A 13513-nucleotide genomic window follows, 5' to 3' on the forward strand; every position below is an offset into this window, starting at 1 on the left:
GAAGCAAGAATGGCGAGACTGCGTCTCACATACTTTGGACATGTTGTCAGGATGGATCAGTCCCTGGAGAAGGACATGATGCATGGTGAAGCACAGGGTCAGCGGAAAAGAGGAAGACCCTTAACGAGGCGGATTGACACAGTAGCTGCAACAATGAGCTCAAGCATAACAACGATTGTAAGGACGGCGCAGGACCAGGTAGTGTTTCGTTCTGTTGTGCAAAGGGTTGCTATGAGTCAGAACCAACTCTGCAGCACTTAACAACAACAACAACAAGAGTCCCTGAAGAAGGACATCATGGTTGGTAAAGTAGAGAGTCAGCGAAAAAGAGGAAGACCCTAGACGACATAGACTGACACAGTGGCTGCAACAATGGGCTCAAACATGGCAACGACTATGAGGATGGTGCAGGACCGGCAGAGCTTTGTTCTGTTTTACATCAAATCACTATGAGTCAGAACCATCCTGATGGAACCTAATGACAACAGAACAACACCTGAGGGTGTAGCCCAGCTACAAGACCTCATAAACCTGCTGTGGCCATTTCTCCCTCTGCTCTACTCACGATGGGCCATTTGTCCCACCACATACCCATACCCCATGCTACTTCCTCTGTGTGATGCTTTACTTCATAAACTCCTATGTTCCCCTGTCAAACTTCTAATAAACTCAGTCTCAGCTCAGAGGTCACCTATCCTAGGGAGCCCCTCCTGGACCCTCCCTCTCTGCCTTCTCTCATCCAAGCAGAAAAAACGAAGCCCCCCTCAGGGTGCCCTTGGCACTTTGTACATAAAAAAAGATGTCTGCAAATGCGGAAGCATGTGCTCCTTGGGTATTTGTTATCTCCTCCACTGGCTTGTGCATTCCCAAGGCCCAAACAGGGCCCTCATATCTCCAGACCCTAGGATGCGACTTTGCCAATGACAGGGGTTCAGGACTTGTTTGTGGAATGAACAGAGAATGAGCGAAGGAAGAAACAAACAAGAAGACAGAAGAATAATGGGTAAGAGAGACACCGAATTACAGGCAGGACCCTGATATATCAAGAATAAAGGCAAAAGAAAGCGATGGCATACAGAGAATACACTGGAAACAGATTTTTTTTCTTAGAATACTATGATTGCTGTTGTTGTGTGTCGTCCAGTCGATTTTGACTCACAGTGACCACATGGGACAGAGTGGAACTGCCCCATAGGGTTTTCTAGGCTGTTATTTTTATGGAGCAGATTGCCAGGTCTTTCTCCCTCGGAGCTGACGGTGGAGTCAAATGGCCTACCTTTCAGTTAGCAGCTGAACGCTTAACCATTGTGCCACCAGGGCTCCATATTATGATGGAAGATTTTTAAATTAATATTTAAGCTAGGCTGGATACTAGTTTAATTTAAATATTAATTAAATTAATGACGAGGATTAATTCTAAATCTGTTTTCAGAAGAGTTGTCAACAGAAGTAAAAAGCATACAAATACAGACCTGACAAAATAGCTGTAGTAACCATGAAACAATACGTACGGGACACTGGTGGTGCACACATTTAACGAGCTCAGCTGCTAACCGAAAGGCTGGACGTTTAAGTCCACCAAGAGGCACCTCGGAAGAAAGGCCTGGTGATCTACGTCTGAAAAGTCAGCCATTGAAAACCCTGGAGCGCAGTTCTGCTCTGACACACACGGGGTCGCCATGAGCTGGAGTCGACTGCAAGGTCACTGATGCTGGAAGTGATACTGGAAATCAAGTACGTATCTAATCATTTTAGTCATCCAAGGGGGTTAGGATTACCGAAGAGGGAGGAAGCACCTGACCTGTGCTTAGGTAAAAGGATGGCTTGGTCTCAGGTCCTGGAAGCAGCTAGGCGTACCCCCTCCTGTCTCTACAGCCTTCTGAAATGGACTTTTAGTGATAGGAGGCCATCAGCCACCAGCCCTCAGTATGTCCTCAGAAGGGGGAGAGACTGCGGACAGGCACACGGAGAGGACTGTCTTGTGACGGATGGGAGATGCTGCCTGGGGCCATGTCTTGCAAGGGTTTTTGAGGCTTCTCTGGGCCTGACAGGAAAGTGATCTGGGCTTGATTAGTGATGTCTGCCTCAGGAAAAGGAGGGCAAAGAGGTGAGTGGCCTCTGCACAGAGGATCCATCCTGATGCTTCCAGGAGGCAAACCTGGAGGTTCAAATCAGGTTAAACGAAGGCTTCTTTTCAGAGCAGCATTCCTCACAATTTCTTTCCATTTACTTGTCCACACTTGAAATTTCCTTTAACAAAGAATATTTGGTCCTACTATCAGAGCCCTGGTGGCAAAGTGGTTAAGGGCTCAGCTGCTAACCAAAAGGTCTGCTGTCAAATCCAACAGCTGCTCCTTGGAAACCCTATGGGGCAGTTCTACTCCGTCCTATGGGGTCGCTATGAGTCGGAATTAACTAGAAAGCAAAGGGCTTTTTTTTTTTTTTTTAATTGTAATAAAGAGGCCCGTGGAGTAGTGGTTGAAGTGCTTGGCTGCTAACCAAAAGGTCAGCAGTTCAAATCCTCCAGCTCCTCCTAGGGAGAAAGACGTGGCAGTCTTCACCCGTAAAGATTTACAGCCTTGGAAACCCTATGGGGCAATTCTACTCTGTACTATGGTGTCACTATAGTTGGAATTGACTCCATGGTGATGGGTATTGGAATAAAACACTTTTTAAGCATAAATTGATTCCAAGTAAAGTAGAAGCCTCATAGGGTAATGTCAGATACATTGCTATCTTTCCTGTCACTGAGTGTCTTAGCTTCCTACCGCCGCCATAACAAAAATACCATAAATGGGTGACTTTAAAGAAAAGAAACTTGTTTTCTCATAGTTCAGGAGGCCAGAAGTCCAAGTCAGGGTGTCAGCAGAGCTGGGCTTTCTCTCTCTCTCTCTCTGTTGGCTGCAGGGGAAAAATCCTTTCATGTGTCTTTCAGCTCCTGGCAGACCCAGGTGTTTCTTGGTGTCCTTGGCTTGCAGACGGGTCCTCACATGGTGTCTTCCCCCTGTGTGTATGTCCCTCCGTGTCTGTTTTTCCTTTTTATAAGACACCACTCAGAAACGATTAGGCTTAGGACCCACAATACTCCAGTAGAGGGGCCCTGGTAGTACAATGGTTAAGGGCTTGGCCACCAACCGAAAGGTTGGCGGTTTGAACCCACCCAGCAGCTCCATGGGAGAAAGACCTGGCAATCTGCTCCCGTTAAAGATTACAGCCTAGAAAACCATATGGGGCAGTTCTACTCTGTCACATGGGGTGGCTATGAGTCAGAATCGACTGGATGGCACCTAACAACAACTATATGTCCAGTCATGGCATATAGTTTAAGAATATTGGGAAACTGAAGATGTACTTGAGAAAGGAACTTCACAACAGTTATATATAGAGTGCATGAGTGGGAACACACACAGGCAATGAGGTGGCTACAGTATTTAAGGAGGAGGTGATAGATGCTAGACAGCACCATGTACTCAAGACCTAAAGGCAACATTTCAACCCAGGTTCTACTGAAATGTAAGAAGCAACCGGTAACTGCCTGGATGTGAAGAATGAGAGAACGAGGTGGCTACAGTATTCTAATGGGGAGGCGATAGAACGACTGAATTGAATTTAAAATGTATATTCCCAAGTAACTTGGTGCACCTTTGTTGTCAGTGGGACGTTGGGCAGATAAATTCTATTGTCGTGGCTGTTGAGTCAATCCGACTCATGGCAACCCTAGGTGACAGAGTAGGCCGTGTTCTTTACAGGAGCAGATTGCCAGGTCTTTCTTCCACAGGGCTGCTGGTGGGTTTGAACTGCCAACCTTTTGGTTAGCAGCTGAGTGCTTAACCATTGCACTATCAGGGCTTCTTTTGCCTAATGGTTAATTCTCAGTCCTCGCCCTCCTGGACCCATCAGCAGCGTTTGCCATAGGTGACCCCTCCCTCCCTCTGGAAACACTGTCTTCCGTTGGTTTCCAGGACACGCCGTCTTCCTGCTGTTTCTCTCCCTCGTGGCCCGCTCCTTCTCAGCGTCCTCTTCTGGTAACTTCTCATCTCCCCAACCTCTGAACGATGGAGTGCTCAAGGCCTCAGGCTCTGGAAGCCTTCTCTTCTGTATACAGTCTCTCTTGTTCCTTCTCACAGCTTAAAAGAACATGGACACCACAGAGCTTTCCCACAGTCACGAAGAAGAGCAGTTAAGAGCTGCCCCAGACAGGAAAAGAACATTTTGTGTGATATGAGCTCATTTTTGTAAAACATCATGATGAGAACTAAAACCCCATATGTCTATGCATTTATGTACGTATGATATGTATCTAATAAAGGAGCCGTGGTGGCGCAGTGGTTAAGCACTCTGCTTCTAACCGAAAGGTCAGTGATTCAAATCCACCAGCCGCTCTGCAGGAGAAAGATGTGACAGTCTGCTTCCTTAAAGCTTTACAGCCTTGGAAACTCTATGGGGCAGTTCTACTCTGTCCTGTAGGGTTGCTGTGAGTCAGAATCAACTCGGTAACAAAAATATGGTATAGAGTAAGACTTCATCTATCTTCATATATCAGCATGGATAACGATATGAAAAGAAGTGGGCACACTTGTTAACATGGGCTACCTTGGAGGACGAAGGCGGGGAGGGTGATAGTGATGGGGAGAAGGAGCCAGGAAGGTGTCCAGGATAAAACTTGACGCTCTGGATATAACCCCTTTGTATTTTGTGTATGTGTATATATGATATGAGTATGTATGATATGTGTATGTTGATATTGACATACATGAAAAGTTGATCACTAAACCAGTAATAGTGGTGATCTCAATATGATATTTATTGCCGTCAGGTTGATTTTGACTCAAAGGAACCCTATAGGACAGAGTAGAACGGCCCCAGAGAGTTTCCAAGGAGCGCCTGGTAGATTCAAACTGCCAACTTTTGGTTAGCAGCCAAACTTGTAACTACTACGCCACCAGGGTTTCCAATCTTAAGATGATAGAACGTAAAAAAAAAAAAAAAAAAACCCAATTTACTTATAGTTTTATGCTTTGCTTAAATTCTTTAAAATAGCATGAGGAAAAACAATAGAATGATTTTTATTTGGGGGTAGGGTGGGAAGGAACCCAGGTAATTAATCTTCCCCTGTTTCCTATTAAAAGCCACAAATTGACCTTTACTTCTCTAGACTCGAAAGTTGAGAGTAAAATTGCTATTTGAAAGGTTTTCCTCTTGCAAAATTATTTGGATTTTTAAAACATCATTTGATCAGAGTACTCCGGTTTGCCACACTGAAAAGTGCTTTGTTATACTCGCAGCAGGTGACACCAACTGGGATTCCTACGCAACAACAATGAGGAGGGCGTTCACACCAAAGACGGCAGTGGTGCCCGATTTAATTCGGTGAGATCCTTGTTCAAGTCAGATTGATAGACACACTTTAATTTGTCTGCTTGTGTTCTATTAGCTGGAGCCCCGGTGGTGCAATGGGTAGGAGCTCAGCTGCTAACCAAAAGGTTGGCAGTTCAAATCTACCAGCTGCACCTTGGGAACTCTATGGGGCAGTTTACTCTGTTCTATAGGGTCGCTATGAGTCGGAATTGAATCAAAAACAATGGGTTTTTGGTTTGGGCTGTATTAGTATCTGAAACAAACAGTGTTATCAGAGAAGGCTTGCAGAAGTGCTTCAGGAAAATGGCTGTGGGGTAGGATCTATTGCTTGCCCAGGTCTCCTGGGAGCATCAGATTTCCTCCCCTCAAACAGTAGGGAAAACTCTTACAGGGAAACTAAGAAGATTGACACATTGGTTCTTCAGAGAGTTACCGTTCCATGGTTTACAATAGCGCCATCTACGGGTAAAGGGGATCGCACTACTTAAGCCTGATGTGGGATTTGAATCTATTACTTAACACACTGAAACCTGTGAGAGCCGGAACTCAACGGAATTGCCTCGTTTTTCCGGGTCTTGCAAGTTTTCCACCTTTGACAGAGGTGCAGTCTTACCACTTTTCTATCGCTCTCTATTAAGAATCTTACCTCCTAGGGATGTGCTGTCTCGTTAAGGGGAGAGTGCCTGGGAGCGCACAGCGGGGTGTGTGTGGCTTCTTGCATGAGAGACTGACTTGATTTGTAAACCTCCACCTAAAGCACAATAAATAAATGCCAAAAATAAATAAATTAATTAAAATATGTCAAAATGTTTTACAATAAATAAATAAAAAGAATCCTACCTCCTAAACACCCAGAAAAGGTTTCTTTTCGATTTTACAGGGCTAGAAAAGACACTAAACCATTTTGTATCACTTGCATGTCTGTCTAAATTATGTACAGATACGTGCATATGCTATTCAAAGATATGGGTAAAATTCACTTTTTATTAAAAAAATCTAATGTCTACTGTTTAGTTTGGGTTTTTTGATGAAGTTATTGAAACAAATTTCTAAATCCACAGGCTTATCAAAAAAGCTCTTGGCCTCCTTTAACTGTTCCAAAGTCCTTCAGAGCCTGTATAGAGCCGAACGCTTGTGTTTCACTTGAAGGCTCTGGCCCTCTAATGGGAAGTCTTCATCATCTTCAACTTCAGGTTGCTTGGGGCCACAATTTCCGGCTGGTTTATACCGTCCATTTCTGTGGCAATTTCCTTGTCAATACCAAGCCCTGAGCCTGTTTTCTCCAACACCACTGTAAATGCCATCTATTGTGTCTTGAACCTGCATGACCTTAGCGGGATCCCTAACGGTTCCGTTTTGCATACTGTCCCCACTGCCAGATAAGAAGCCCCAATTCTTAGAGCATTTTCTTAGGGTTTCTTCCTTAATCGTTTTGCTTGAGTACACACATCGGATGAGTTCAGTGAGGAAATGCTTTACTATTTTGGGGGCAAAACAAGACATTTTGAACAAAAGAATTTCAAGGAAATAAAGGAGCAGATTTTGAAAATCGTAATAATGTGTATCAAAATTGCAAGCACACAAAGCGAAACCTAAAAATTAAAAATAAGGGGAAATAAAGGCTGCTTTGCTAGACTTTAATGAAAATAGAGACTTCATTCGTATCTCTTACCTTCTTTGAAACGTATGGATGTTGTTCTTCGCTGGAAAAAATTTACGGGCAAAAAAAAAAACTAAAAGACAAAAATGTAAAGAAGAGACATACTCACAGAACAGTAGGGACGCACAGCACGCCTTCAAACACACAACAACACAAACGGAAGTGGAAGAGTGAACCTTCCTCTCTGACTGTTGCACTTGTTGGAACTATTTCCGGCTTTTGCGTCTGCACTTCCTTCTATTGGGGTCGCAATACCAACAATCTTCTGATTCTGTGTGCATCTCACAGGATCCGGCTTTCAGAGAATATTTATTAGGCTGAAGTAATCATTTTGTTGGAAAAATATTTGTGTTTTCCTTCTCTGACAGGTTTCCCCCATACATAGGCTCTGGCTTTTTTTTTACTGTACATGTTGTTGTTGTTGGGTCCTAGAGTAAGTTTTCAACTCATGGCGACCCAGTGTGTCACAGAGTAGAATTGCACCATAGAGTTTTCTGGGCTGTCATCTTTATGGGAGCAGATTGCCCGGGTTTTCTCCCACAGACCTGCTAGGTGGGTTGGACTGCTGACCTTTCGATTGGCAGCTGAGCACTTAACCGTTGTCCCACCAGGGCTCCTATTACTACATATGAAAACCAAACCAAACCTGTTGCCACTGAGTCAATTCTGACTCATAACAGGCAGGTAATGACTATTGAATGGTTGGGTGAATGGGTGGGTTGTTACCACTACTCATCACCAATGCTAGTCTTGCCAGATATTTATTGTTGGCTGCCATTGAGTCATTCAATTCGTAGCAACGCTACGTTCAACAGAAAACACTGCTCCGTCCTCACATTCATTGCTATGTTTGAGCCCGTTGTTGTAGCCACTATGTCAATCCATCTCTTTGAGGGTCTTCCTCTTTTTCAATGACCATCTACTTTACCAAGCATGATGTCCTTCTACAGACATTGTTCCCTCCTGATAACACGTCCCAAGTATACGTGAGACGAAGTCTCCCCATCTTTACTTCTAAGGAGGATTCTGGCTGTAGTTCTTCCAAGTACAAAAATTTATGGTCTCACAGTTCTGGAAGCTAACTGGGAGATTTTCAACTGACTGTAATGATTACACCAGGTAACTCTTGACTGAAGAAGAAGAAACATTTGGGAGGAAAGCCAAAACCAAATGGATACTCAAGGAGCCTGTGTTGCTAGACTTCAAAGTCACCTATTTTTTAAGTTCACATACAAGTTCTCAGCCTGAATTTAAATAGTTACAAAAGATAACATTTCCAGCACATCCCAAGTATTGACATTTGAAAATAAGGCTGTTAAAACACATCTTTAAATATAGCCACCAGTTTAAACAGAAAAAAGCATTCTTTGATGGTTACGAGGGTAGAGAAGGGAGGGTGAAGGAAACGCGTTAACTAGATAATAGACAAGGATCAACTTCAGTGAAGGGAAGGACAACACACAATACAGGGAAGTCAGCACAACCAGGCCAAACCAAAAGCCAAGAAGTTTCCGGGACACATCCAAACACTCTGAGGGAGAGAATAGCTGGGGCTGGGGCCTGGGGACCATAGTTTCAGGGACATCTAGGTCAATTGGCATGACAAAGTTTATCAAGAAAATGTTCTGCATCCTACTTTGGCGAGTGGAGTCTGGGGTCTTAAAAGCTTGTAATAACCACCATCTAAGATGCATCAATTGGTTCCATCCCACTTGGAGCAAAGGACAATGAAGAACACCAAAGCCACAATGAAAATATTAGCCCAAGAAACTAAAGGACCACACAAACCAGAGACTCCACCAGCCTGAGACCAGAAGAACTAGATGGTGCCCAGCTACCACCAGTGACCACCCTGACTGGGAACACAACAGAGCGTCCCAGACGGCGCAGAAGTGTGGTGTGAAACTCAAATTCACGTAAAAAGACCGGACTTAATGGTCTGACACAGACTGGAGGAACCCCCGAAACTATGGCTCCCAGATGCTCTGTTAACCCAGAGCTGACACCGTGATGGAAGTCCACTCTTCAGACAAAGATTAGACAGAACTATAAAGCAAAAAAACAATACACATGAGGAGTGTGCTTTCTAGTTCAATCAGACACAGGAGACCAAATGGGTGACTCCTGTCTGGAGGCAGGATGAGAGGGTAGGGAGGGACAGAAACTGGTTGAATGGGCACAGGGAACCCGGTCCGGAAAGGGGGAGTGTGCTGTCATGTTGTAGGGATTGCAACTAATGTCACAAAACAATATGTGTATAGATTTTTGTCTGAGAACTTGAGTTGTAAACTCTCACCTAAAGCACAACGAAGAAAGAGAGAGAGAAAGAAAGAAAAAAGAACAGCCAGTGGCTACTGTAAATAGGTACCCATCATGTTCCTTTTTGAAAACACACAAACAAACTCATTAAATGTCAGATAATTTATTTCATCCCTTTTGCTTCTTGAACTCTATTTTCATTCCACTTCCTCCACAGAATTTTACCTGGCTGTAATATATTTTATGTTTGAAAGTAATTTACTGATCCCTCTATTAATACTTCTCAGCAACTACTTTAGTATATTAATTTAAATTAAATTTTAAACATGTTATGTGACCCCAAGTATTGAGTTATCATGCTTATTTTTAGTACACAGTTGCTCAAGACATTACATGCTTTATAAATGTTAATAATCACTAAATATAAAAAGTAAATCTTTTGGAACTGCATCTTCATGAGATAAATAGAGCTGTTTCGTTTTCATAAGGAGGCGTGGTGGTACAGTGGTTAAGTGCTTGCCTGCTAACCGAGGGGTTGGCAGTTCAAACCCACCAGCTGCTCCTCGGGAGAAAGGCCTGGTAATACGCTTCTTTAAAGATTACAGTCTTGGAAACCATGTGGAGCAGTTCTACTCTGCCCTGTAGGGTCGTTGTGACTCTTAATGATGTGACAGCAATGGGCTTAAGTCTTTGATAAAGTGGGAAAAGGAGAATTATGAAAGAGTGTGTGGGAGAGAAAGAACCTGCATAAATAGGCAGCATAAATATGCAGGTTTGTTCTCGGGGAGGTGGACTTTAGGAAAGAGTAGATTTAGAAAGTGAGGCCTGAAACTTGATTTCTGTAAAGCCTGGGGTCTCTGTGAGTTGAAATAGACTCCACGGCAACGGGTTTGGTTTTGTTTTTAATTTGGGCTGTGTCCCCTTTGGAAAATCTTCGTGTTCCTTCAGTCACTCCGGTTTGATTTACGACCACATCCTCCATGACCCCAAACATCCGAAGGACAAAAAAAATAGCCAAAAACCCAAATACCTCCTATTTCCACATGTTTGGCACCTTATCGACATAGCAACCTGAATCTACCCAGTTCTTTAAAAAAAAAAAAAGTATTAATATGAAATATTTTAGACATACACAAAAGGATACACAATAAATCCCCAGCTACCCCCTGGCTATAACAATCAACAACACATGGACACACAAACCTTTCCCGCTGGATTATTTTGAAGCTAATTCCAGTCCTGATCACATTTCAATTTTCAATATTCTGTATGCATCTCTAAAATATAAGGATTTATATATAGGAAGCCTGATGGTGCAATGGTTAAGGACTTGGCTGCTAACTGAAAGGTTGGCGGTTCAAACCCTCCCAGCTGCTTCTCAGGAGAAAGACTTGGTAATCTGCTTCTATAAAAATTACAACCTAGGAAACCCTACGGGTCAGTTATACTTTGTCACATGGGGTCGCTATGTGTCAGAATTGACTTGATGGCACTCAGCAACAACAAATGTATATAATGATATGGTCATCTCACGTTAAAAATTTTTTTTCTTTGATATAAATACCCAATCAGCGTTCAAATTTCCCCAAGTCTCTTAATTAGAAAACAAACAAAAGTTGGTTCAATCCTTTCAATTGGTTACTGTGTTTCTTGTCTCATTTAATCCACATGTTCCCCCTCTTTTCTTCCTCCCTCCCCGCTGACAACTTCTTTCTTGAAAAAAACCAGATCATTGTTTTAGATTCTTCTGATTTTATCTCCATCCTGGTATTTAAAATGTTTCTCTCTTCATTATATTTCCTGTCATCTGATACACTAAAGACTTCATCTGATTCAGGTTCGGTATTTTGGCCAAAATATTTCACAGGTGGTGTTGTGTATGTTCATTCAGGAGCATGTATTACCTGGTGGTCTCTCTTTCTGAACTATAGGTCTCATGTTGATTGTCGACTGGATGCATGATTTCATTGTTGTTGTTAGGTGCCATCAAGTTGATTTTGACTCACAGTAACCCACATTTGACAGAGTCTAACTCCCCATAGGGTTTCCTAGGCTGTGATCTTTATGGAAGCAGATTGCCAGGTCTTTCCGTTTGGAGCTGGCGGGTGGGCTTCAACCAACAACCTTTTGGTTAGCAGCCAATATGGCTCCTTATTATTATTTCATTAGGGGTTTGCAGACAGATATCCTGATTCTTATATTTCTTCCTTTTATTAGCTGGAGTATTTCTGTTGTTGTTAGGTGCTGTCGAGTTGGTTCCAACTCATTATACACCTTATGGACAACAACAAAACACTGCCCGGTCCCATGCCATCTTTGCAATGAGGCTTGAGCCCATTGCTGCAGCCACTGTGTCAGTTCATCTCATTGAGGGTCTTCCTCTTTTTCACTGACCCTCTACTCTACCAAGCATGATGTCTTTCCCCAGGGCTTGATCCCTCCTGGCGACATGTCCAAAGTACATGAGATGGAGTCTTGCCATCCTTGCTTCTAAGGGGCATTCTGGCTGTATTCTTCCAAGATAGATTCGTTTGTTCTTCTGGCAATCCGTGGTATATTCAATATTCTTTGTCAATGCCATAATTCAAAGTCATCAATTCTTATTCAGTAATTCTTATTCATTGTCCAGCTTTCACATGCATATGAGGCAATCAAAAACATCATGGCTTGGGTCAGGCACACCTTAATCCTTAAAGGGACATCTTTGATTTTTAATACTTTAAAGAGATCTTTTGCAGCAGATTTGCCCGATGTAATGGGTTGTTTGATGTCTTGACTGCTGCGTCCATGGTGTTGCTGGTGGATCCAAGTAAAATGAAATCCTTGACAGCTTCAATCTTTTCTCCTTTTATCATGATGTTGCTCATTGGTCCACCTGTGAGGATTTTTGTTTTCTGTTGAGGTGTAATCCACACTGAAGGCTGTGGTCTTTGATCTTCATCAGTAAGTGCTTCAAGTCCTCTTCACTTTCAGCAAGCAAGGTTGTGTCATCTGTGTATAGCAGGTTATTAATGAGCCTTCCTCCAATCCGGATGCCGAGTTCTTCTTCACATAGCTTCTCAGATTATTTGCTCAGCATACAGATTGAATAGGTATAGTGAAAGGATACAACCCTAACACACGCCTTTCCTGACTTTACACCACACAGTATCCCCCTGTTCTGTTCAAATGGCTGCCTCTTGATCCATGTACAGGTTCCTCACGAGCACATTTAAGCATTCTGGAATTAACACTCTTCGCAATGTTATCCATAATTTGTTATTATACACACAGTTGAATGCCTCTGCACAGTCAATAAAACACAGGTAAACGTCTTTCTGGTATTCTCTGCTTTCTGCCAGGATTCACCTGACATCAGTGATGATACCCCTGGTTCCACGTCCTCTTCTGAATCTGGCTTCAATTTTCGGCAGTTCCCAGTCGATGTACTGTTATAACTAGTTTAGAATGATCTTCAGCAAAATTTTACTTGTGTGTGACATTGATGATATCGTTCGATAATTTCCATATTCTGTTGGATCACCTTTCTTTGGAATGGGTACAAATATGGATCTCTTCTGGTCCTTTGGCCAGGTAGCTGTCTTCCAAATTTCTTGGCATAGATGAGTGAGCATTTCTAGTGCTGCATCTGATTGTTGAAACATCTCAGTTGGTATTCTGTCAATTCCTGGAGCCTTGTTTTTTGCCAATGCTTTCAGTGCCAACTTGGACCACTTCCTTCAGTACCATCAGTTCCTGATCATATGCTACCTCCTGAAATGACTGAACGTTGACCAATTCTTTTTGGTACAGTGACTCTGTATTCTTTCCAACTTCTTTTGATGCTTCCCGCATTAGTATTTTCCTCAAAAATCCTTCACTATTGCAGTGCAAAGCTTGAATATTTTTTTCCATTCTTTCAGCTTGAGAAATGCAGAGTGTGTTCTTCCCTTTTGGTTTTCTGTCTCCAGGTCTTTGCACATTTTATTATAATACTTTATTTTGTCTTCTCAAGCCACTCTTTGAAATCTTCTGGTCAGTTCTTTTACTTCATCATTTCTTCCTTTAGCTTTAGCCACTCTATGTTCAAGAGCAAATTTCAGAGTCTCTTCTGGCATCCATTTTGGTCTTTTCTTTCTTCCGTTTAAGAAAGAAAAGTCTTTTTAATAGGTCTTTTTAAAAGGTTTTTATTTTTTCTCCTTGATAATCTTTATTATTATTATTACATTATTCCTTTCGCTACTGAGGTGGTAGGTA

At 42.6% G+C, this 13513-nt stretch overlaps 1 protein-coding gene across 6 annotated transcripts in view; it reads left to right on the forward strand.

Moving 5' to 3' along the window:
- TEX26 (testis expressed 26) overlaps positions 1-13513 on the forward strand; it is a 63353-nt gene that overhangs the window by 10088 nt on the left and 39752 nt on the right. For 4 of the 6 annotated variants that reach the window (XM_049867701.1, XM_049867705.1, XM_049867702.1 and 1 more), the window contains one exon: positions 5286-5370. In XM_049867701.1, coding sequence (XP_049723658.1) covers positions 5286-5370 — 85 coding nt within the window. Of the gene's footprint in view, positions 1-1620; positions 1735-1866; positions 2108-5285; positions 5371-13513 lie in introns of those variants that run through there. The other 2 variants (XM_049867706.1, XM_049867704.1) reach the window with 2 other exon arrangements.

Source organism: Elephas maximus, chromosome 23, assembly GCF_024166365.1.
Source record: "Elephas maximus indicus isolate mEleMax1 chromosome 23, mEleMax1 primary haplotype, whole genome shotgun sequence".
NCBI lineage: Eukaryota > Metazoa > Chordata > Mammalia > Proboscidea > Elephantidae > Elephas > Elephas maximus.